This window comes from Lactuca sativa, chromosome 2 (genome assembly GCF_002870075.4).
Source record: "Lactuca sativa cultivar Salinas chromosome 2, Lsat_Salinas_v11, whole genome shotgun sequence".
NCBI classification, from domain to species: Eukaryota; Viridiplantae; Streptophyta; class Magnoliopsida; order Asterales; family Asteraceae; genus Lactuca; species Lactuca sativa.
The window spans coordinates 228,786,579-228,810,570 of NC_056624.2; the positions used below are offsets into that span (position 1 = coordinate 228,786,579).

Below are 23,992 nucleotides of genomic sequence, written 5' to 3' on the forward strand. Positions count from 1 at the left end.
TGGATCTAGGTTGAAAATGACCCGCTTTCTCCTTTCATGTTGATTAGCATTGTTCAACGAGAAGAAATTAATCACAATGTGTTATGTGATGCATAAATTGGCAATAATAGGTTGATGATTTCCCGTTGCTTCTTCTATGCAGATGCTCCAATAATACTTGAGTAGTTATGTGAAAATGTACGAACTACTGTCTAAGATTTTTATGTTGCTTTCACCTAGCTTTTGTTTTTAAATAAATTTTCAAAAAACAAGTTATTGGATGTTGGGGTTAATTCGATTGAGTTTCAAAAACCGGTGAAGGTGGTTGATTGTGAAACACACATCGTTGGGGTAGTTTTAAAATACATAGTAAAAATTATTTGATTTTTAACAACACAAGTTCATTGTTTTTAATTGTAGAAAACATAAGGTCTCATATTTAAAACAAGTTTTAAAAAGTCTTTAAAAATATTCTTTTGTGCGGAATTAGGTCCCCAAATACCAAAATATAAAGTTTTGCTTAAAAGGAGCGAGACAATATTCAATTTCATAATACTGATTCAAATGCAACCACACGTCCTAAGACCTTCAAAATATATTCGTTATCTTTTAAGCAGCTCTTAAATCTTAAATTTGAAAATAGGTCAAAATAAGTTAGACAATGAAATTGTCTATTGATAATACTCGAGGTTGACTCATTTAGAGTAACGATATCATACTCGAGACTAACCTCCAAAATCAAAATAAAAATCAACAAATACCATAAGTATTAATAAACCAAAAAAAATAGAGTACCAAGAATCAAATAACCAAGAGCAAATGGTATATAGACCCATATTAAAAAAAAGTTCAAAAATCCATGAATCAAAACTTAAAGAGTTTAATAACTCAAAATTTCTATCTAATAACATAATAACCAAAAGGGTTACTAATCCACAATGTTTAACAACGTAATTAAAATTTCATTATCCACAACAAGAGTTACTTTAGAAGTTGTTGAGTATTTGAAATATTGAAACTAATTTGACATGTTTGGTTATTTAGGAAAGTCTTTTTAGGGTTAATCGTTTTATGATTCCCTACGGTGCTTTTACAGTAGAAGTTCTTAATCAAGCTCTTCTAAGACATTGATTTTATATTAAGTCATTAGTTTTATATTTATGGTATATATTTTACGTTCATATCATAATCAATATATACAATAACCTTTATCAGATTACTTGCATATTATGGTGATTGATTCTTGATTGTTTTTGATATTCTGCATTCGTCATCTCGGATTTATTCCCAACAGAAGTATTCCAAACTCAATCAGAATTAGGGTTCTAAGGATCCAAACCAAACCAAAGAGGGTATTATCCAACTCATAGTTCCAAACAAATCCAAAAGGTTAAGCATAAGTTAGCAAAGATTAAAAAATCATGTCAAAGTTCTAAAAGGGTAAATATAGGATAAGAAACCAAATAATATCTAACCGTTGTTATTCTTATAAATGATGGTTTAACTTGAGACTCATAAGAAATGGTTACCTCCAACTTTTGTCCAAGTTCAAACAAAACTAGAAAATCGTCAACTCTAGCTCACATAAAGAATAACTAGCCTCTATTTGTACATGTGAGGATTATATAAAAGTCTAATCTCAACATACCAATTGGATAATTGTCAAATTAGGTTCCTAAGATCTCTCAGTCAACCCATCCTAACATGTATACAACAAGTAGGATCTCAAACCCATTCAAACTATGCATATATTTTTCTCAAAACAATAAATATCGCTTAAATATTTCATTAATGCAAATAAATACTAATTGTATAGAGTACAGACATAGAAAGTAAATGCCACAAATAACATTATCAAAGGAAATCAAACAACAAAATATATATGATATCAAACTTCAAGTAGGAAAAACATAATTCAAATATAGAATTAAAATGTCAAGTGTGAGAATAAGATAGAGACTTGTATTCCCATAAACTTACATTCTTTCATCAGATAAATCAACATCAAATCCTCATAACATCGCTATGTCAAAAAGTATTGATATAAGTCATATTTTTTTTCTCTTCTTCACATCATTCTAAGATAACAAAATATAAAAGAAAAACATATTGTCTAAATGTAATTTACATCGTTCTTAAATAGACTAAAGTTTTGACTAATAGGTGAAAATCTCAAGCTTAAGATTAGACTTAATTATCTGGTCTTCAAAATATAATTCATTTAGACCTTCACAAATTGATATCCCTTTGAATAAATCTGATTTATTCTAAGGGATAATGACTTAAAAGGATAATGTATTTTTCGATTTGTACACATTTAGTCATTGACTTCTTTTTTCGTCCACATTTACCCTTTCAGTTTGTTAAACTGTATACATTCAGTCCTTATGACCGGCTACTCCAGGTTAGCCGGTAAAAATAACTTAATAGGGTAATATATTTATCACTTTGTACACATTTGGTTCTAAATATTTTTGTACACATTTAGTCCTTAATATATATATTTTTTTGTAAAATAACTCATTTTTGTTTTTGTACTCATTAAATACTTATGACTTATTTCTTTAGTTTTTTTCTCACGAAATCTTACGTGGGAAATTCGTTAATGAAGTGTTTGAGCCTTTTGATGCTTATGTCCATCGTGATCTCAACTACTTGGTTGTTTAGGTCATGTGTTCTGAACGTTATAACTTCTTTATACGATCTTGGATTTTAACGATTTTTATATCCATGCGAACGATCTTTATATCCATACGATCTCGTATTTTAGATTTTTTTCGTTTATAGCTATTTTTCATATACCAGCAACACCTATTTCATCTCGGTAACACCAACTATATATTCCTGCGTCTGCCCCTGTCTATATTTTTTTTTATGAATGCATGTATGGATGTTTTTTTTATAAAATCGTAAGTAAAAATATATTACATTTTAACAGGAGTAATCTTAATGAAAAAACGAACACGTGGATATAAAGATCGTTAAAATCTGATATCGTATTAGGAAGTTACGACATACAGAATTAGACAACCTGAGCCAAACCACAAGACCTACACAACCAAGCAGTCAAGATCATGGTGGACATAAACGTCAACAACCCCAAACAACTCATCAACAATTGTCTCACGTAAGATGTCATGAGAAAAACCTAAAGAAATCATTCATAAGTACTAAATGAGTACAAAAAAAGGACTTATTTGAAACAAAAAAAAATGTTAAGGACTAAATATGTACAAAAATATTAAGGACTAAATGGATACAAAATGAATAATATATTACCTTATTAAGTCATTTTCCCGGCTGACCTGAAATAACCGGTCATAAGGACTGAATGTGTACAGTTTAACAAGTTAAAAGGGTAAATGTGGACGAAAAAAAAACTGAATGACCAAATTTGTAAAAATCGAAAAATACATTACTCTTTTAAATCATTATCCCTTATTCTAATTGAAGTAACATGTAGCTAATAAATTATAACTAATCACCTTAAAAATTTATCTAACTATTTATTTTACTCCATTGACGAACTTGTGTGTCGAATGCTTACCCCACCATATTACTCATTTGGGCTTTGATTTAATCCAGTAGAGTACTTAGCCCAGCTACAAATGGATTTTTCTGCCGTACTCATCAACCTCCCCTTAGACTCGTCGGAGCTACAAATGGAGGTCCCAAACGCTTGCCGGAAAACACAAATCATACAGACTACAGCCTCATCGACTCATCGACTCAAATCAACTTGATCCCACGATCATTCCTGAACCTGAATTCATCTTGTTGGAGTTGCCGCCGCCACCGGAAACCTAGTCTTCACTCTTCACCACCAAAGCTTCTCGTCGGAGGAATCGTTGTATCACCTTCTCTCTCTCTCTCTCTACATTCAACGGTTGGTCTAAATCGATTTTCAGAAGCCGTCTTCATTGCCAAGCTCACCGGACGAAATAATTAAAACCCAGCAAAACGCACTAGGAAATAGGAATGGTTGATAGCTTCATGGCAACGAAAACATCGAAAATTTACCATGAATCCAATCGATCTCTACGGAGATATTAACTAGAACCACCTCCTCTCCATTCATTAACCGGAGGAGACAATCGGTAGGCGGATCCGGTGATCACGCCGCTTTAACATCACGTTCTATCTCAATACCTTCCGGTGACATCAACTGAAATTATCAACCTTATGGATCGCACCTGTGAACGTTAAACCTACCTGATCCCGTTAAATCTCACTTCTTAAGCTCGCCGGAAAACTCTTTCTCCCTCGCTAAGTATTTCTTCCTCTTCATCTCTGATTTCTGTTTTCAAACGGAGAGAACCAAACCAAGTTCTTCTGCCCAAATCTTGAATTCGTTTTATTAAAGTTTGACCCTCTTATTTCTATATCTCCACTTTACTCCCCTCTAGATTTCATTTAGTGAGTTATCCATCCTATACTTTTCACGCTTATAGTCTTATAAAATAATACAAAATTTTAATGTTTAATATCTAGCAATATCTTATAAAATAATTCTAGCAAAAAAAATACTATTGTTTTGAACTTTAAAAATTAAAAAACTCGAGGATTACCCGAACAACACTATTTTATTCAAATTTTATATTTAATGATCAAAATATTTAGCCCCATGATTTGGATGTTACTGATGTTGTCATATTCGAATTTCTTTTTGGCTCTAACATGACAGCAAACCATCGATAAATTTACAACTATACTTTCTAATGAGGAATGACGACTCTATTAAAAATAGTGTTGGGAAGTCTTGTTATTTACTAGAATTGTCATTGTACCATTAGTTAATCAATTAAATATTGTTAGTTGAAATTGACGATCATACTTTTATTAATCAATTGAGACATATGTTGAATAGTTATAAAAGTTTCAAATTAAAATTTTAATATGATTCGTAGATGTAGTAAAGATAATTTATTTATTGTACTTATTTTTGTAAAAAATAAAAAACTGAGGCCTACACACTTTCTTCATAGGATGTCTATAATAGTGATTCCTTTTGACAATTTATTTCTATACTAGTGATTCAACAAATCCCGACTTGAAACCAAGTACAAAATTACGTTTTTGGTTCTCCATTCTCTAATGGGAAAAAGGAATTAACTTATTCATTGTTTATTACCCCCCTCACCTTTGCCAAATTCTAACTTTTGACCATTACTTTATTAATAATATTCCACATCAACATATGGCATGTTATTGAGATTTTATAAATGATTTAGAAATGAAGACACCTAGAACCTTCATGAATTGGAGTCATGGATATTAACTTTATAATTCTAATTAGGTTTCTTCGAATTTAACAAGAATAATAAGAACTTTGAGTCTAATCTCACATTTTTCATCATAGGTTTAATATGACACGAAAGCTACCTACAATTAAAACTTACAAAGCTAAGAGTATAAATGGTTTTAATCATCTTTTTAATGATTATTAACTATAAAAAAGTATATGCGAAACCATAATTTCGAAGCTAAATACTATCATATTTACATAAAGACAAAAAAAAAATTGATAATAAGAACTAGTATATATGTTATCATTGATCAATTCTCCACATCTGTTACATAACGAGGGATATCAAATTACAAAAAGAAAAAGAAAATCTGCTGATTTATGAACCAGAAGAAGAAGAAGAAGAAGAAGGGGTGATCTTGATGACGAGGCCAGGGAAAACATCATCGGGATCATGGATATGAGGGTTTTTTTCCACAATAAACGGGTCTCCACACTTATCGCTTATGGTGTGAAGAGTTTCTCCTTCTCCGACCACGTATATCTCATCACATGGCCGGCGGTTCAGCACCGGCAGCCTGTTTCCTCCTCCTCCGGCGGTGGTGCTGAGAGAATAACTGAAATTCTGATCATCTCTAAAAGCGCCGGTGAGCATGAGTGCTACTATTGTAATCGCACAGTAAAAGGAAAGCGCATCTGCTACTGCTAGTGTTGTTTGAACTGTTTTAGATTTCATGAATTCAGGCATCTTCTTCTTCTTCTTCACACACAGTGAGAGGTTTTTTGAGATAACTGAATATGTTGATCGGATTTTGAGTTGCTTTATAAGAGAAATGGAGAGTAGTGGGGGAGACTTTTTGGGGTGATGGTTATGGGGGAAGGTTTGGAGTTGCTTAATAAAGACTTGCACCTAGCAACGGATTTTCAACTGTAGCCATCGTGGGTTATATGACCATTTGTAGAAAAATATAGAAATATTCTTTTAATTTTAATTTTAGAAATCAACATCATAATTATTAATTAACTACGTTATATGCTTTTATAATTAAAATTTTATAATAAAAACTCATAATTATTCATAAATTATTTTAAAAAAATTATTAATTTAGAAATTTAAGTTTTTTTATTTATTTAAAATTATAATCGTTGATTCAAATAAATATGTGAAATTATTTTTCAAGATATATGAGAAAAAATTTATTTGTAACTTAATGAAAAAAATGATATTATATAATGAAATGTTAAATTAATTATAGAAATAAAACAACACTACTACAAAAAAGCTTATAGGACCCGGTTATTTCAATTAAATAACCCGGTTTTGAACCGGGTCCTAAAGCCAGCGAGACCTATGTGAAAAAACGAATAGAACCCGGTTTTAGAACCGGCTCCTATCCAACACAAAAGAAACCGGTTGTTCATAAAACCGGGACATATAAGTGGAACATAACGCCCAATCTTTGGTCAAATATGAAGATTAGGACACGGTCTAAGCATACAAAACCGGGTCATATATGGCTAAAAGAGCCCGGTTCCAATCCTCAAACCGGGTCATATAAAAATTAAATATGGACCGGTTCCATGAATATAACCGGGTCTTTTTTCAGCCTTGCAAAAACCGCCTACCCACAGTACCACCAGAAAGCATGCTTATAAGGATTAAATTGTTGACAAATTTATTCAAATAACCATATAAAAAACACAAATTGATACTTGCATTCAAAGCACACATTCAAAACAAAACAAAAATTATGAATTGATGAACAAATTATATTAATATAAACATGCTAAATAACCAATCATTATGGTCATCGATAAAAACATGCTTAAGTGTTTCTAAAAACTCCATGATTTGGTCATTTCGAAGTACATCAAACTTACATAAATAAATTCAAAAATAAAATTGTTTTCCCATGCAGAGGTATTGTCCAATAATCAAATGTTGCAGCTATCCTCCAACCTCACTTAAAAGCAAAACACAACAACTACCCTTCATCCTCACTAAAAAAACAAAACACAACAAATAATTAGTTTTTTTGTCTATCATTTTAACAGAGTTGAATTTAGCAAACAATCATTAAACTAAAAGTAGGATGTTATAAAGATTAACAACTAACCTTATATGCACTTTTAGACAACCACATCATTTATAAAATTTTTTAGAAATTCTCTGGCCCATGTAGCAACAGTTGTAACCAACGCCTTTTCCTCAAATGCAATTTTGTCATTCCAAAGGGTACCAAACTATATGAAAATAAAATTAAAACTACTAAATAATGAAACACTTTGTTTCTTGCTTTAAAAGAAAAGATTATTTTAGAATTACTTACTCTACTCGGAAATCCATATTGTCTGTTCAACACGAAATCAAAGATCCAATTCATTACATAATGTCCACTTAGCTCACGTTCCAATACACCAGCTTGGTTGCACTAAAATTGTGATAAAAGGTAAACATAAATCACAAACGAAACTACATCTAACTAGTGGATACGTAATAAGATAAATTACCTCAGTGAGCTTCCATACAATTGGAATTGATGTGTTCTTTTCATACCTCTCAAAAGCCCTAAAAATAAACAAGCAGCAGAGTTGTATTCAAACTTATAGAAAGAATGTTATTTTCATGTCATATTAAAAAATTTCTTACTTTTCCAAAAGTTTGAGAAGGTAGTAGTTGTCAACCGGATTTTTCATAGGCTTCATCAGAGAATCCAAAATGTATACAATATGATTTGAAGGGCAAATCACCAAGAGGACCCAATGCATACTAGTAATGTTTTGAAATTTTAGTATAAAAACACACAAAAAAATAACTATTAATATAGATAGCAACATATGATACTTTTGCAGGTATGGTGCGATAAGAAACGATTTTCCATGATGAAGTTGCATCGCATCAACGAGATAATTGACGACATCAATCGGAGTTTCCTGACAGGCTTTCCCAAGAATCTTATACGGGTTTAGGAAAGCACACTTTCCCATACGTTTTTGAAGCATTAATTGTAAAAGGCTACAAACAATATTACAAAAAATTTCCAATCAAGTCATATCTTATAAGCAGCCTAAAAAGAAAATATCATGGAAACAAATAATAGTAAAATTTGAATGCACTTACATCTGCCAAGTTGTTATGATGGACAAATCAGCTGTTTGTTTTTTCAACAAACGATAATAATCTTCATATGTAACTGAAAAATCAAACGCCCCAGCTTCTAGATGTCCAGCATCGGCTACCACATGAACCACTAGGTTGGTCTTCAAAAGGTCACGAAGTGATTCTATTGGCCTTGGTTTGTTGATCTTTTGGTTAGGCATGTTTTTTTCCATAACAGCCTTTGCGGTTGATGGTCGCGCACTTGTGGTCTGAATTTGTTGTTGTGATGACGCCTTGCTTTGTTGTTCCTATTAATAACTCATTTTAATTAGCGAGAATGTCGTATATGCCATTCTTAAACATCAAAATATTTTATTTTTCGGCCTAAATATAATAATTTGATGTTTAATAGGAGCATATAGGGAATTCTCTCATTTTTAGAAAATTTATATATGGTAGATAAAAAATTAAAGGATAATGAAGATGTACCTTACTAAGAACAATTGCGATCCGCGACCATTGAATTACAGTGCCAACTGCATCTTCTAGGGTACCAACTTCATTTGTCATCACAGGAACAGGAATACCTTTATATCTTTCATCTATGTTGTCTATCATAACCTTCAAGTGATTTTCGCGTAAAGGAAGTGAGTGAATTAACCCATCATTATAAGGAAAGACCATCCCTCTGGCACATTTTTGGTTCATATCACCATAAGGTAACACCAAATCACAACAAGTAATAGTCTGCAATCATATAACATGTAGTGTATTTAATGTGTCAACATGTTAGAAAATTTGATATAAAATATAATTTGACATCAAAGATCAAAGTAAAATGATATCAAGAAATTCAAAAAACATAAGCCGAACACATTAAAATAGTAAAATATTCTAAATACAAAAGTTTGGAACTATTTTAGTATATTTTCTATCACACATGGACCATAATTGTACATTTGTATAACATAGTGACCAATTCTGCATTTCTATACACTTTTGGTTCATATCACCATAAGATAACACCAAATCACAATGAGTAATAGTCTGCAATCATATAGCATGTAGTGTATTTCATGTGTCAATATGTTAGAAAATACGATGTAAAACATAATTTGACAGCAAAGTTCAAAGTAATATGATATCAAGAAATTCAAAAAACATAAACCTAACACATTAAAACAATATATATATTAAAGTTTGCATTTCTATACAATAGAGGTAAGTTTTTTGTAATTTTTTTCTGCTATATATATATATATATATATATATATATATATATATATATATATATATATATATATATATATATGTGTGTGTGTGTGTTAAAGTTTGCATTTCTATACATTAGAGGTACGTTTTTTGTAATTTTTTATGCAAAGTGCCTTCTTTTGTAAATTCAGGGATTCATAGTTGTTTCTTATAGGGACCGTTTCTGTAAAAAAAACTTATAGGGACCATTTCTGTAAAAAAAACTTACAGGGACCATTTCTATAAAAGAAAACTTACAGGGACAATTTCTGTAGAAAAATTGTAGAAAAATTACAGGGACCATTTCTATAATTTTTGTAACATAAAGACCATTCTATAATTTTTACACAAGTTTTATTTATCTAGTTTTATTGTTTGATCAACAGATACATAACACATACATGGGAATATTTTATAGCTTTTTTGAAACACTTGGACATTATAAAAGACTATGATTGGTCATCAACTCTAACTCAAGTATGTATCTATTTTCATACTTTGTTTTGCCCGAAACAAGAAACAAGTGAATTTTATTACTATTTTCCCAACTTGTACCACATAATGATAATAAATTTATGTAATCAACTAGAATTAATGATAAAAATAAATAAACTGACTCATTGAGTTGTGGATTTTATTAATTGTTAAAGGTTGATGATATAATAAAGAATTACCTTCATCTGATAATCTTATTTGCTTTTTAGTGATAATCTTAAAAGTTAGTTTTAAAATTAATATATGATCGATAGTTTTATCTGGTTTTTACCTGTTTGATAAGGTTTAACCTTTAAATCTCCTAATTAATTTTCTTTGGTGTTGCAGATAAGGAATAGGTTCAAAAGGTGCCAAGTTTTGCTAAGCTACAAAAAAACCCGGTTGCTGAAAAACGGGTTTAGATTTTTTAGTTTCACAATAGATCCCGGTTTCTTAATGAAAAACGGGTCTTATAAAGTTTATCCTTTTAATTCCGGTTTTTGTATTTTAGAACCCGGTTTTTTAAACAACCGGATCTTATGGTGTGCCTTCGCGCTCATTTGTAATAGCGAACATATAACCCGGTTCTTTACTATAAACCGTGACATACCATGATTTTCAATATAAAGCCCGGTTTTTGCACTATATAACCCGGTTTTTTCAAAAACCGGGTCCTATATGGCGAGTCTTATGTGCTGTTTTGTAGTATTGCAACTACGATAAGTAAAGTAATTAAAATTGATATATGACAAATAAAAAAATTAAGTTGTTGAAATCAACATATATGAAAAAAATATAAAAAATTACAAATGAACATTATTTAAAATAATAGATGTTATAAGAAATAATATTCTACAAAATATTTTAAAAAGATGATGGAATATGTGGAACTCCCTATTTAAATCATGAGCTTGTATCTTTGTGTCCTATAGCAAAAAATAAACATGTTAGTAAATGATATAATAGAAATATGCAACGTCCCAAAAATAAGACTCGAAAATTTCCATTTTTAAATTAATAATACGGTAAATCATATCATTTTCATAAAACCAAAGCAATTACAGTTTTATCAATACATCATCATTATCAGAGTAAGTCATAGAATGCGGAATCGAGTGGTGTGTGCTCTACAATTATCACGAGCTCATCCCTTCGAAAGAATAAGTACCTGAAACATAAACTAAAAACCGTAAGCACAAAGCTTAGTGAATTCCCCAAAAACACTACATACCATACATGCATAAATAGACACATATTGGGCCCCGTCCGAAATCGAGCCCCGCTCGGTATACATATCGGGTCCCGCCCGACATGCATATAAACATATAACATATAAACACATACACATGCAATAACCACAGATATATACATAGCATACAAAATGGTCATCGGGCCCAGCCCAGTAAGCATAAGAGTACATAATACATTCAAGAGTCATGCAGACATCTAGCACCCTAACATAACAAAATCATGGGTCGACATCTAGCACCCTAACATAAGCCCAATATGTCCTTGGCCCAAAATCTAAGTTTTGATGGCCTTGCTGAGGCCCAATAGCTGACAATCCAACAATTGACCCAAACCGAGGCCTTAAAATGTACAAGCCCAAATATGTGGATTACGTGGGGCGTTCCTATTTGTACGCAACGCATACATGCTTCAGGGCTTGTACGTTGCGCGTACCACATTAAGCACTTAATACTCAAACCCATAAGCTACAACTACAGATCCAAGTTCCTTTCAACGTCTTAATACATAAAGTCTATGACTTGGTGGCTTGCAACCCACCGAATGCACCCAACTCTAGAAATAGCAACAAACTTCCATGGAAATGGTTAGATCTCATGCATGACTACATAAAGGCCCCAAAGTTTGGAACTTTATTGCTATAGGGACACTTTGAGCTTCAAGGATAGCAATCCCAAGCTCAAAAACGAAGTTGCATGCTACAAGTCCTTCCTTTGGACCTAAAAGGTCCAAACTTCTCAAAACTCCTAGATCTAAGCTTATAACAGGAAAGTTGGGAACTTTATACCTCTTTTGGATGCCAAATGACGAAATGATCCCAGATCCTTGAGCTCAAGATACTCAAGTTCTCCTTCTTCCACTTCTCTTCTCTTCTTCCAAGCTTTTCTTCACAAAATGAGCCCAAAATATCAACCACACACAATCAAAGGAGAAGGGGACGAACTAGGGTTTTCTGAGAGTGATGGATATCTGAGGAGGTCAAGTGGGAGGCTATAATGGGGTTTATATACGCCTTAAACCCTTAAATTAGGGTTTTCTTTTCTGTTCATGTACGTTGCGCGTACACTGTGGTACGCTGCGCGTACGTGTGCGCGCCCCCGATTCCAAACGCGGCCCATTACGCCCAGCGTACGTTTTCTGGGCGGCCCAAGTCTTTGGTCCAAGTGCATAAGTCCAATCCAATACTCATTTTTATCCACACTTGGCCCAACTATAATTTAAGAAAATTAAATAATTAATACCTCAAAAGTCGATCGTTACAATAATGGGCCTATCCCTGCCAAACCAATGGGCCTAGCCCAATCATACAAATGCAAAAGTCACAAAGACAATTAGCACTACATAACACACAATGGGCCTTTCCCTTCCTGATCCATGGGCCTAGCCTAGCATACAAATAGTCCTAGCCCAACATACCATGCAAGAGTCACAAAGACATCTAACATATCAGAACCTAGTTGGCCGGCATTATTGTATTCAACCCATGAGTGTAGTGAGGAGACTCACCTCAGTCCGCTGATAACCAAATAACTACTCGAGTCGCTAAACCGGGTAACCTCGCACCAGCTAACAAAATACAATCGTAATTAATAATTAACCGGATAACCCAAAATCCAAGGCCCACTCCATCATACAACTTTGAACTTCCTAAAGGGTAAAAGACCATTTTACCCTTTTCTTACTTGGCCCAAAACCAAGGTCCAACATGGCCCATCTTCCTAATTGGGCCCAAAAACCATCATCGACCTAATTCCAAGAAAACCCTTAGTCTATCCATGACGTAAAGTCAGAAGTAGAATGGCCCAACAAGGACCAAACTTTACAAGGCCCAAAATGACATATTAGAAAGTACAACCCACGTACAAGAATGGTACACCCCATGTACTCACCCTCGAAGCATAAGGCACAATCTGCTAAAGCACGCCATCCTCATTACGCTTAGCGTACTCCTATACCCCTTGGCTCCAAAACACAAACCGAACTTTCGAATCATCTAAATTACATTACCCACACCCAAATGGGTCTAAATCTCTCTTTCCAAAAGGCCCTAAGCCTTATGATAACCGATATTCGGGTCACAACCCCGAATTAGGAAACGATTCGGGACAGGGTGTTACAACTCTCCCCCACTTAAATTAGATTTCGTCCTCGAAATCACTCCTTACCACCCTCCTGGGAACCAACATTCCAAACAAAACCTTCTAGTGCTGAACAAATCACTGATCCCATAACTGTCGATCCAATACATTACTGCCATAATTCTGAAGCCCCATAACTTGCCTGACCTCCACACAGGTAGAACCATTCTGAAACAGAATCACAAGGGTTTCCTTCTACCATCATAACTGAAAACATCCTTTTGACCCTAAACCTTCCAACTAATAACCCGACATACATATTCCTTAATCCATAGCTTGTTGAAGTAGAGATCTTGCATATGCACTAATGACTCCCAACACGAGTCTCAACCAAACACTAAACCAGTACATAACTCGTAACATGAGATCCAAGGATTTACACTTGCATTTCATCTGAAATATTCTGATTCATGGCAAACTTTCACTCAACTGAGATATTAAAATCCTCAATCCACCGTTGATACTACCAGTCTTATACCTAGTCTAGTCAGTAGGTTCCTGAGAATCCAACTGATAACGCTACCCTGGCCTATACATAACTCTTATTCCACTTACTGACCACATAAGCATCCCACTATAACCATGATCCAATACCTTGACCCAACCGGTCCCCACCGGGTCTCACCCGTACTGCCATAACCATACGTGCCTCGCCCACGGGTCTCACCCAGTCTATACCAACGAACGGGCCATGCCCACGGGTCTCACCCAATCAAAAGCTACTCAGGCCTAACCTTACCTTGGACCCTAACGCTCCTCCTCCCATAACAAGGAGACACTCTCCGAAAATACCCTCCACCTTGCTAGAGGCATGAACTGATCCTCCTTCATACCAACGACCACCCCAACAATGGTCTAACTCAATCTGGCACATATTATAATTCCATCACAAGCTTAATACATTACCACCATTGTATGTTATCCTGGTGAATTCTAAGGCTACCTCATAGTCTTACAACACTTCCATGCTACGATGACCCCGCCCATGGTCTTATCGCCTATCAACTATACCGACCATAATCATCATGAGTCGATCTAGTATCTGACTATACTCTAATCAGGTGTTCAGGTCATGCTTCAAACCCCAAATCTTTCATCAAACAAGAACAGGCAGAGAGGATCTAACACAACCCTCAAACCAGATCTATCCACATACTCTCCATGCGTTACTACTCACGTGCAACGAAACACGAATATCCTTTCTTGTGAAATCACTCAGACCAACGATTCTCCCCCGCTTGGGTTCGATTTCGCCCTTTCAATCCTCAAGATTTGATGGATTTCCAATACATCCCGCAACCTTATGATTCAAACTGTCAACAACCCGAGCTTGCAAAAGCTTGCGTTCCATTACTAGCCAATCTCGATGATCGCACAAACTCTTGATATCCGAATGAATACTCCCTGAAATTTTAGCAAGTCCGATAACCCCAATCATTTCCCATGATTTAGTATCAAATCCTTAAGTCCTTTATGCTGGTGACAAAGACTATAACCCTTGACCGAAACTGGTGAATCTTCACTCCAACTTCCCATTCTCAGAAGGATCTCTTCATTCTAACCATCTTCACCCTTCGTGGTTATGAAATTCCATTAGCACTTCCAATGTCCAAATAACTCATAACGACTGCCACCTTCATCTTCTTGCTACTGCTCCTTCCCTAGCAACGATAGTGATTAGACCCAAAGGTCCTTCCATAGACGATTGTCGTTCCTACCTGAACAAAAGTTTAACACTTCTGAACTATGACTTTGCTGAAGAACTAATCATGCTAATTCGTTCATAGATCTTCCAAGCAATACCCCTGAATTGACCCCATCAAAGAACCAGAACAACAACGGAACAAAATGAATCCTACTCAGCAAGATACGACCCACTAACAACTATTGGCATGCAAAAACGGCATATAACAATTCTTGAAGATATAATCCAGGCAATAACAGAGAACTAACCCTAAGATAATGCTTACCCATACAATACAAGATTCCAAGACAATATAAATACTGATAATAAGCATGAAGAAATCAAAAGATAACTTACCCACAATAGCAATGGATGAAACTCTAGCCTCCACTGACAGACACTGCAATGCTCGGCTCCTTGCTGCTAGGGCTCCTGCCCTACCCTCACAACCGTCAGTGATCCTTAAAGTAACTGGAGCAGGCTCACTCACTGATCCACCCCTCAACATCGGATAGTCGGCCTTCTTATGGCCCGCCTAGTTGCAGTGAAAACACATTGGAAATGACCCACGGGGGCAATCCGTGCTAAAATGACCCATCTGACCACAACTAAAACATCCACGACATGTCTCCCGACATCCCCCTCATGGGTCCTCCCACACTTGGCAGAACGTCCATGACCCTGATGGCCTCCTAAACGTGAGTCCTGAGTCTTGGACCTCTTCACATGGCCTACTAAAATCCAAGTTTGCTTTGAATTCCTCTTCCCGAGGTGCTCCCAATCAATACCACGCTACCGGGATCTAGTAATCATATCATTCAGGGTCTCTCACCCTGAAAAACACACAAACTTCCTGATGTCATCCTTCAACATGTCATGATACCTTACCTTCTTCATCTCCTCATCCACTACATACTGCAGAACCAACAAAGCTCTCTCCCGAAACATGGAAACGACCCCTTCCACGGTCTCAGTCGTCTGGTGAAGGTCGTGAAACTCCCTCGCTAATTGGTCCACCTCAATAGCTGGTGCAAACTCGACCCTAAATCAGGTCACAAACTCATCCCAAGTCATCGTCTCTAGGGATTCACCTCTCAAAGCGAAGTCTACCTCCTCCCACCAGTCTCGTTCTCTGTCTTTCAGAAGACAAGAGGCAAATCTGACCGTTGACCCCTTTGGACGGAAACTTGCCCGGAAAGCGTTAGCCATATCTGTTAACCATCTCCTATTAGAAATGGGGTCCTTCTCCCTAAAGAACTTGGGAGCTCCACAAACATGGAACTCACAGAACGAAAGAGTAGGAGATCCAACAATAGCCATAATCTCGGTACGGAATGCACCCAGACGCTCATCCAAAATCACCATAATCCCCTCCTTTACCGTACCGAAAATCACTGGAGTCTGCTCCAAAATACCACGGGTAATCTCTTACGAGATGAGCTCCTACATCCGCTCATCGATCGGCTCAATACCTGCACCTGAGTCGGAACCAGAACCTGAACCCTCTTCTTGAGTGCTCATCACCATTCTGAAAATAACAACCATGCAAAAGATTAGAACATAACCATGAATCCTTATCCAACAAGCTTCTTAGACTCTCCATGACTCTCCTCGATTCGATATGGATCCCGTGCTTTTAGTAGTACGGGTCCAATACTACCTTCCACACCTACCCAACTTTCCTCAAGAATCATCCCAAATCTTCTAAGTCACCTTCTCAACTGATACTCCAATTACTCGCTAAACAATGCAACTAAACCCACTAAAGCACCTCCTACGCTTTCCTGGGTTTCCGACCTCACCCTGCCATCAGTTGTTGAAAAACTCCCACTAATATCAGCTAACTACTTCATGAATATAATTACATGCCACAAAGCTCAAATAATCCTTCTAGTAATAGACTCAACCCTACAACGGTTAGACTCAAATGAGAGCTATGCAATAGAGTCAAATTCATCACTCTAAGATTATTTAACCTTTACAACATGTGACTTGACATATTCACTTAATAGTTATCTCACATCACCAAGAGTTCCACAAAGCACAAAGCAAGCAACATTCGTGCAGTAACACTCAAATCCATAGAATAACCAAAGAACATTCAAGGTCACATACTACAACTCATGTTAGGAAACTCCACTCTCACTTCAAACTGCCTTGTGCACGCAAATTATACACAATACATGATCAAATAGACTGTCGAATAAAAGATTCTATCCTAGGACCACAACCAAACGAGGAACAGGAAATATGGCCAAATCAGTCATTTTAGGGCTATATGATCCTAACCATATACAATATTTAAAGCATACACTTAGCAATTACTGATACCAATACATATTCCCAATCTAGCATAGCATCCAATGCTTCCTAGGCTACAAGGCATCGCATATCAGGCCAATCTATCATGAAATTCATGAAAGTATCCTCAGCTTGTAAGCGTTCATATCATATAACATATCAAGATGTAAGGGTATTTTGGGAATCACTTACTTAAGCTCGGCTGATTGCACACATCATACCCCCTTTGTTTTTATAAAATCCTTTTTGAAATTTATTCCCTTTACCAAAAATCTTTTTAAAACTTACTTTCTTTCAAAATATTATCAATTCCTCAGTTTGAGTTCAAAGATACCCGAGAGTGTGCCTGAATCCCTCAAACAAAGGCTCTGATACCAACTAGTAACGTCCTAAAAATTAAAAGGTAAAAATTTCATTTTTATTACAATCAAAACACCAATTATCTTTTATTAAAACATCTAAAAGTATTTCATAATAATAAACAGTCATCAAAGTACAATGCTAATGCGGAAAACATAGGTGGATGCGATGCGATCATGTCGTGCCCTTCCCTTTCAAACCAGAAGTACCTGAAACCATATTCATAAAAACTGTAAGCACAAAGCTTAGTGTGTTCCCAAAAATACCGCATACCATACATACATTGGGCCCATCCCACATATTGGGCCTAGCCCACCATAATGGTCCTAGCCCTGCCAAACCAATAGGCCTATCCCAATCATACAAATGCAAAAGTCACAAAGATAGTTAGCACCTACATAACATACAATGGGCCTAGCCCTTCATGATCCATGGGTCTAGCCCAACATACAAATAGGCCTAGCCCTTCATACAATGGTCCTAGCCCAACATACAAATGGGCCTAACCCAACATACCATGAAAGAGTCACAAGGCATTTAGCATATCAGAACCCAGTGAGCCAGCATTGGTGCCTTCAACCCACGAGTATAGTGAGGAGACTCACCTCAATCAACTGATAACCAAATAACAACTCGAGTCGCTGAACCGGGTAACCTTGCACCAGCTAACAAAATACAATTGTAATTAATAACTAACCCGATAACCTAAAATCCAAGGCCCACTCCATCATCCAACTTCCTAAAGGGTAAATAACCATTTTACCCTTTTCTTACTTGGCCCAAAACCAAGGCTCAACATGGCCCATCTTCCTAATTGGGCCCAAAAACCATCATGGAACTAATTCCAAGAAAACCCTTAGTCTATCTATGGCCCAAAGTCAGAAGTCCAAAGGCCCAACGAGGCCCAAACCTTAAAAGGCCCAAAATGACATACTGGGGAGTACGACCCATGTACCAGAATGGTTTGCCCCGTGTACTCACCCTCGAAGCACAAGGTACAATATGCTAAAGCATGCCACCCTCATTACGCTGAGCATACTCCTGTATGCCCAGCGTACTCTTCAGAAGGCCAAAATCCCACAAAAGCTTAATGGTTAAGACAAATACATCCAAACTCAGATATGACCCTAAAGAGATGTCTTAACACATAAAGTTGGCAACTTTACTCCTTTGCATGGCTTAATGGGACCAAAACTCATGCATGGTCCAAAATAACTCATCAAGATGGCAATTTTATAAACAAGGGGCCTCCCAAAAGCCACGATCCAACATTCTAAGATATTGGAGTAGCTCATACTCACAAGGATGACTCTAAGGACCAAAATGAACCCAAAATACTCCTTAAACTAGATATATCACCTAAATTCGTCAAGATAGAAACTTTATACCTCCAGAAGATAGATCAAGATGCACAAAGCCTAGATCCAAAAGCTTTAAGCAATCCCACACTTTCCAAGAAACTCTTTATTTTTTATTGAGCACCAAAACGCATGAAAACATGCCAAAAGCTCAAGAACTACACCAAATATGACTAGGGTTTCGAGTCTAGGGTTTAAAGAGATGGAGGCTGAAGATAATAGGCTTTGGTGTTGAGTTAAGGTGCTCAAATAGAGTCCAAGACCCTAACTTAGGGTTTGGATCCAACTAGAGTACACCATGCGTAACTCTGGTATGCCCAACATACTCCAAGGAGAACACGCGACATCATTGCCTAGTATGCCCGACATACTTCTCAAGTACGCCCCGCATACTAGGTTAGCCCTTAATCCTTTAAACTTCCGAATGCCATATCTTCTTCATTCTAAGTCTGATTTTGACGGTTCTTATATCCACAGAAAGGTAACAAGAATCTCTACACTTCTATTAACTCTTCCTTGCAATAAAACTTCCCGAATTAAAATCCAAAGTTCATAAAAAGCACGAATTGACACTTTACCGATATACCACTTGGCTCCAAAACACAAAACGAACTCCCGGATCATCTAAATTACATTACACATACCCAAATGGGTCTAAATCTCTCTTTCCCAAAGGCCCTAAGCCTTACGATAACCAATATCGGTTCACAGCCCTAAATTATGAAATGATTCGAAACAGGGTCTTATAGTGCCTGTTGTTTCTCGATGACTTTGTTGGGTAAAATGCCCTTCTTCTCGAGTTCTTGGTTTATGTTGGCGATGTTATTCCAGGCTCCTATCTTTACTTTCATGGAATAATAGTTGTTGGGTTTGTTTTGTAGGTTGTGTATGCTTGGGATAACTTTTACTCACAACGATAGCAGTTTCGTCCTAAATCCCCACCACCATTTAACGATTAGTGAGGTATTGAGAGATTTAATTGAACCAACACCCAAACCAACCATATCCGTATCTGTAATAAATTTGTCTCATTAAACCTGATATATCTTTTTCTTTCCTTTTGAAGCACCCCATAATAATCTCTTTCGGATTTTCTCTAGTTCTTCCAAAACTCCAACACTTGCGATGAAGAGAGAAAATAATTAGTTTGGGAGGTTCCCGAGTTGTAACATGCTAAATTTTCAAATAAAATTTTCATTTTTAAAATCACACGAAAACACAGTTTAACATTTCTCAAACCCAAGTTTATAAGTTGTTCAAAACACAAAACAATAAACTCGTTGACAATATCCCAGAATCCTCAAAACATAATCTTTAGCTGGTGTGTACAATCATGTCGCCGCCTTCCCGTGATCCTGAGATGTACCTGAAACACATTTCACACAACACTGTAAACACAAAGCTTAGTGAGTTCCCCAAAATACCACACACAAATAACTAGCCACTTATGGCTGTAACTCGATAAGGACCCTCAGTTCATGTGTCTCAATGAAGACCCTCCGGTCTCACAACTCGGATTGGACCCTCCAGTCCTGTATCTCAGTGAGGAACATGTGGTCTCACATATCGGTTTGGACCCTTTGGTCCTAGCTCAATAAGGCACATAATAATATACATCATAAATCACAAAGACATAATGCACAATATATCACATAACTCAGTATAAGCACATAAGACCCTCTAGTCAATAACTCATGCAAGACCCTCCAGTCACATAGTATTACCACTCAGGTAAGTATAATGAGAAGACTCACTTCGTAAGTAAAACAAGTATGTATCGTACTCAACGGTCGGTCTAGACTCCACCTACATATATTATAATCATATCTAATTGACAATTTATAATAACAACTCCAAAGATGTTAAGTTAACTCCTTTACTAACTATCAGAAAGTGTGAAAGACCATTTTACACCTCCATGGTCTCCTAAGTCCATAACTTGATCAAGCCCTAAAAGTCAACGAAAGTCAACACTCAAGTCAACAGTCCATGTTGACCCAACTCGTCGAGTTCCTTTGGTTCTTAGAAAATCGGGAAAATCCAACTCAACTCGCCGAGTTTGTACAACTGCCAGGATAAAGGGGAAAACCCTAACCAACTCATCGTGTTCCTTCAGCCCAATCACTCATTCAGACGCTTTTAAGCGAGACTAAGGCCCCAAACTCTAGATCTAGCCTTCTAAGGTTGAAATACCATGTAAAGCTGCAAGCTTTACGTTCATACATGGCATCTAGGGCTAAATTTGCCACAAAAAAACTCAATAAGGCATGGAAGTTGGCCAAAGTTGGACAAAGCTCGAGTCTTTAGGCCAAAAGGGCCTAATAACGTCTAGATCTAAAGTCTTAGCTTCAAGGTAAGCTCAAAACCAATAATGACTCAAGAAAATGCTAAAAATAGCCATAAACTCCCTAATGGAGAGATCTAACAATCAAGTTATCAAGATAATGGCTTTTTACCTCCAAATGGCCATTAACACTGAATGAATGCAGGATCCAAAGACTCCTTCTTGTTCCAAGCCTTTTACTCAAGTTCCTTCAAGAAATACACCAAAACACACATTTTAGCCTCACTGTCTCTCACAGTGGAAGATAGCTCGATTAGGGTTTGTCTGAGGGTGATAAGGTGATTGATGTGCACAAAAGTACCCACTAATTTTAATATTTATAACCTAACAAACTTAGACTATCTATGCACTTATAGGCAGTGTACCTAGTCAGATTACAGTATAGCTTAGGTAAGTCGGGTGTCGATCACAGGGAACGGTGGATTAATTTATTATATTTGATTATAGGTTACAGGTTACACGAAAATAATAAAATGGTTTAATAAATCAATTAACAATTCTCGATAAACTAACAGGAAAGCAAATCTCTTCAGGTACTTTGGTTTAGATAAATTACACCTTAAAACATAGACAATTGCATACACAAATTCATTTATTCAATGTTCACCGATTCCTAAAATGATTAGATTCGCGTTCACTATAACTAATCCTTTAGCAAACAAGTCAATTCAAACAGTGATCAGTTGATTAAACTAACATGCTTCCTAGTGTTCAGTTCGTATCAAGCAAGACTTGTAAATATAGTTAATCAATGTAGACATTTAATCAACCTCTTGTTGATGGTCATCAAACAAGGCTCACACATTAACTTACTTATTCTCAAGTTAATCCTAGTTTCACATTCGTTATTTCTAGTCTTATAATCTCGATGGTCATCAAAAATCATAAGAGACAAGCAATCGAGCAGATGTTCAAGCAACTCAATTCACTTAACAATTAACAGAAAATAATCATCATTAACACATGAGGATCTTTAAACAAGCTTGGCAAGATAAATTAAACACAAATAAACTATTTAATATAGCAATTAGTCTAATAATCAAAGCTTCATTCAATCATAAACACAAAGTAAAAGGTTTTTACACCCAAATCAGAAACTAAATACAGAAAAGTACCACAATGGAATGCTAAACATGGTCACGTAAACAATCCATATGATTACCGACATGTATCCGCTCTCCAACCCTTTCGATCTCTGCTCCCGTTAGCTTAACGGCCTTCCGGCCGCCTTCTAGACCCTCAAAACGGCTTAACAGAAGTTAATTGTCGACTAAATTAGGTTAGAAGTCGAATCCTCCCTCCTGGTTAGCTAAAAATCGATATTTATAATCTTTGTGGCCGACCTAAGTACGCTGGGCGTACTTAGGATTACGCAGCGCGTACTCAAGATAATCACGCGATCAAGTATATCTGGCACAAGCAGGTACGCGGGGCGTAACCTTAAGGTACGCGGGGCGTACTCGCTACCTCAGCATTCTTTTCTTTTCTTTTAGCTTCTAAGCCCGGTTTCCGCTTCAGTCTTTTCTTTTGTGCTTTATCGACAACAAATAGCTGCAAAACATAATTTAAAGTATTATGAGTACTTTTTAGTTCTAAAATAGAATAAATAAGGCCAAAATATTAAGATAAAGTGCATAAAAATATATATAAAAATACACATATCAGTGATGATGGAGTCAAAATAGAGGGCTTAAGGTCCTTTAAATAGGGTACAAACCCTGGAAATTAGGGTTTTCACACTCAGCTCCAACTCGTCGAGTTGATTCTAAAATCCACACGGCTATCTAAATCTCTGCTCGACGAGTTGGGGCCTCCAACTCATCGAGTTGCCCTATCAAAATGAATATAAATTAATTTAAAGTCATACCTAGGAGTTGGGATGTTACAACTCCTCCCCACTAGAATTAGACTTCTCCCTCAAAGTCATTTTCCGGAAACAGCTCTGGGTACTGCTCACGCATCTCATACTCTGGCTCCCAAGTCCACTCGGTTCCCCTCCGATGCTGCCAATGAACCTTAACTAAGGACATCTCTTTATTCCTCAAGACCTTCACCTTCTTATCCAAAATCGCCACTGGCTTCTCAATGTAGTTTTTGTGATCATCAACCTGAATGTCCTCTAAAGGGACCACTGTTGTCTCGTCGGCTACACACTTCCTCAGCTGGGACACATGGAATGTGTTATGGATCTGGCTCAACTTTGCATATAGCTCTAATCGATAAGCTACCTTACATTCTCATGCAATCACTCTGAAAGGACCGATGTATCTAGGGCCCAACTTTCCTTGCTTCCTGAATCAGATCATCCCTTTCCATGGGGATACCTTCAGGAGGACAAAATCGCCGACCTAGAACTCTAGTTTGGAACGTCTCCGATATATGTATCTCTTCTGACTACTCTGGGTCTTCATCAATCTCTATCTAACCTGTTGGATTTGTGTTGTCGTCTTGAGCACTATCTCAGTGCTCCTCATCACTCTTTGCTCGACCTCTCCCCAACAGATGGGAGC

At 36.3% G+C, this 23,992-nt stretch overlaps 2 protein-coding genes across 2 annotated transcripts; both read right to left on the reverse strand.

Moving 5' to 3' along the window:
• Window positions 1-5,500: 5,500 nt before the first annotated feature.
• On the reverse strand, window positions 5,501-6,108 carry LOC111903277 (uncharacterized). The gene has a single exon (XM_023899056.3). The coding sequence runs from the start codon at window positions 5,970-5,972 to the stop codon at window positions 5,604-5,606; it is 369 nt and encodes a 122-aa protein (XP_023754824.1). The 5' UTR covers window positions 5,973-6,108; the 3' UTR covers window positions 5,501-5,603.
• A 1,246-nt stretch (window positions 6,109-7,354) lies between these two features.
• Window positions 7,355-13,637, reverse strand: LOC111903276 (uncharacterized). Its single transcript, XM_042899806.2, has 8 exons — window positions 13,578-13,637; window positions 8,814-9,071; window positions 8,346-8,632; window positions 8,097-8,240; window positions 7,875-7,994; window positions 7,736-7,793; window positions 7,555-7,656; window positions 7,355-7,468 (listed from the first exon to the last, which is right to left on the reverse strand). The coding sequence occupies exons 1-8, from the start codon at window positions 13,635-13,637 to the stop codon at window positions 7,355-7,357; spliced, it is 1,143 nt and encodes a 380-aa protein (XP_042755740.2).
• Between the last annotated feature and the right edge of the window lie 10,355 nt (window positions 13,638-23,992).

What these genes read in the sequence shown, in the direction of transcription:
- LOC111903277 (XM_023899056.3), bottom strand. Translation starts at nt 5,972, where the DNA reads ATGCCTGAATTCATGAAATCTAAAACAGTTCAAACAACACTAGCAGTA.
- LOC111903276 (XM_042899806.2), bottom strand. Translation starts at nt 13,637, where the DNA reads ATGGTAGAAGGAAACCCTTGTGATTCTGTTTCAGAATGGTTCTACCTG. An exon ending in TTGTATGGAAGCTCACTGAG is followed by an intron (nt 7,657 to 7,735) that starts GTAATTTATCTT and finishes TCACAATTTTAG; the next exon opens with TGCAACCAAGCTGGTGTATT. An exon ending in AATATGGATTTCCGAGTAGA is followed by an intron (nt 7,469 to 7,554) that starts GTAAGTAATTCT and finishes ATTTTCATATAG; the next exon opens with TTTGGTACCCTTTGGAATGA.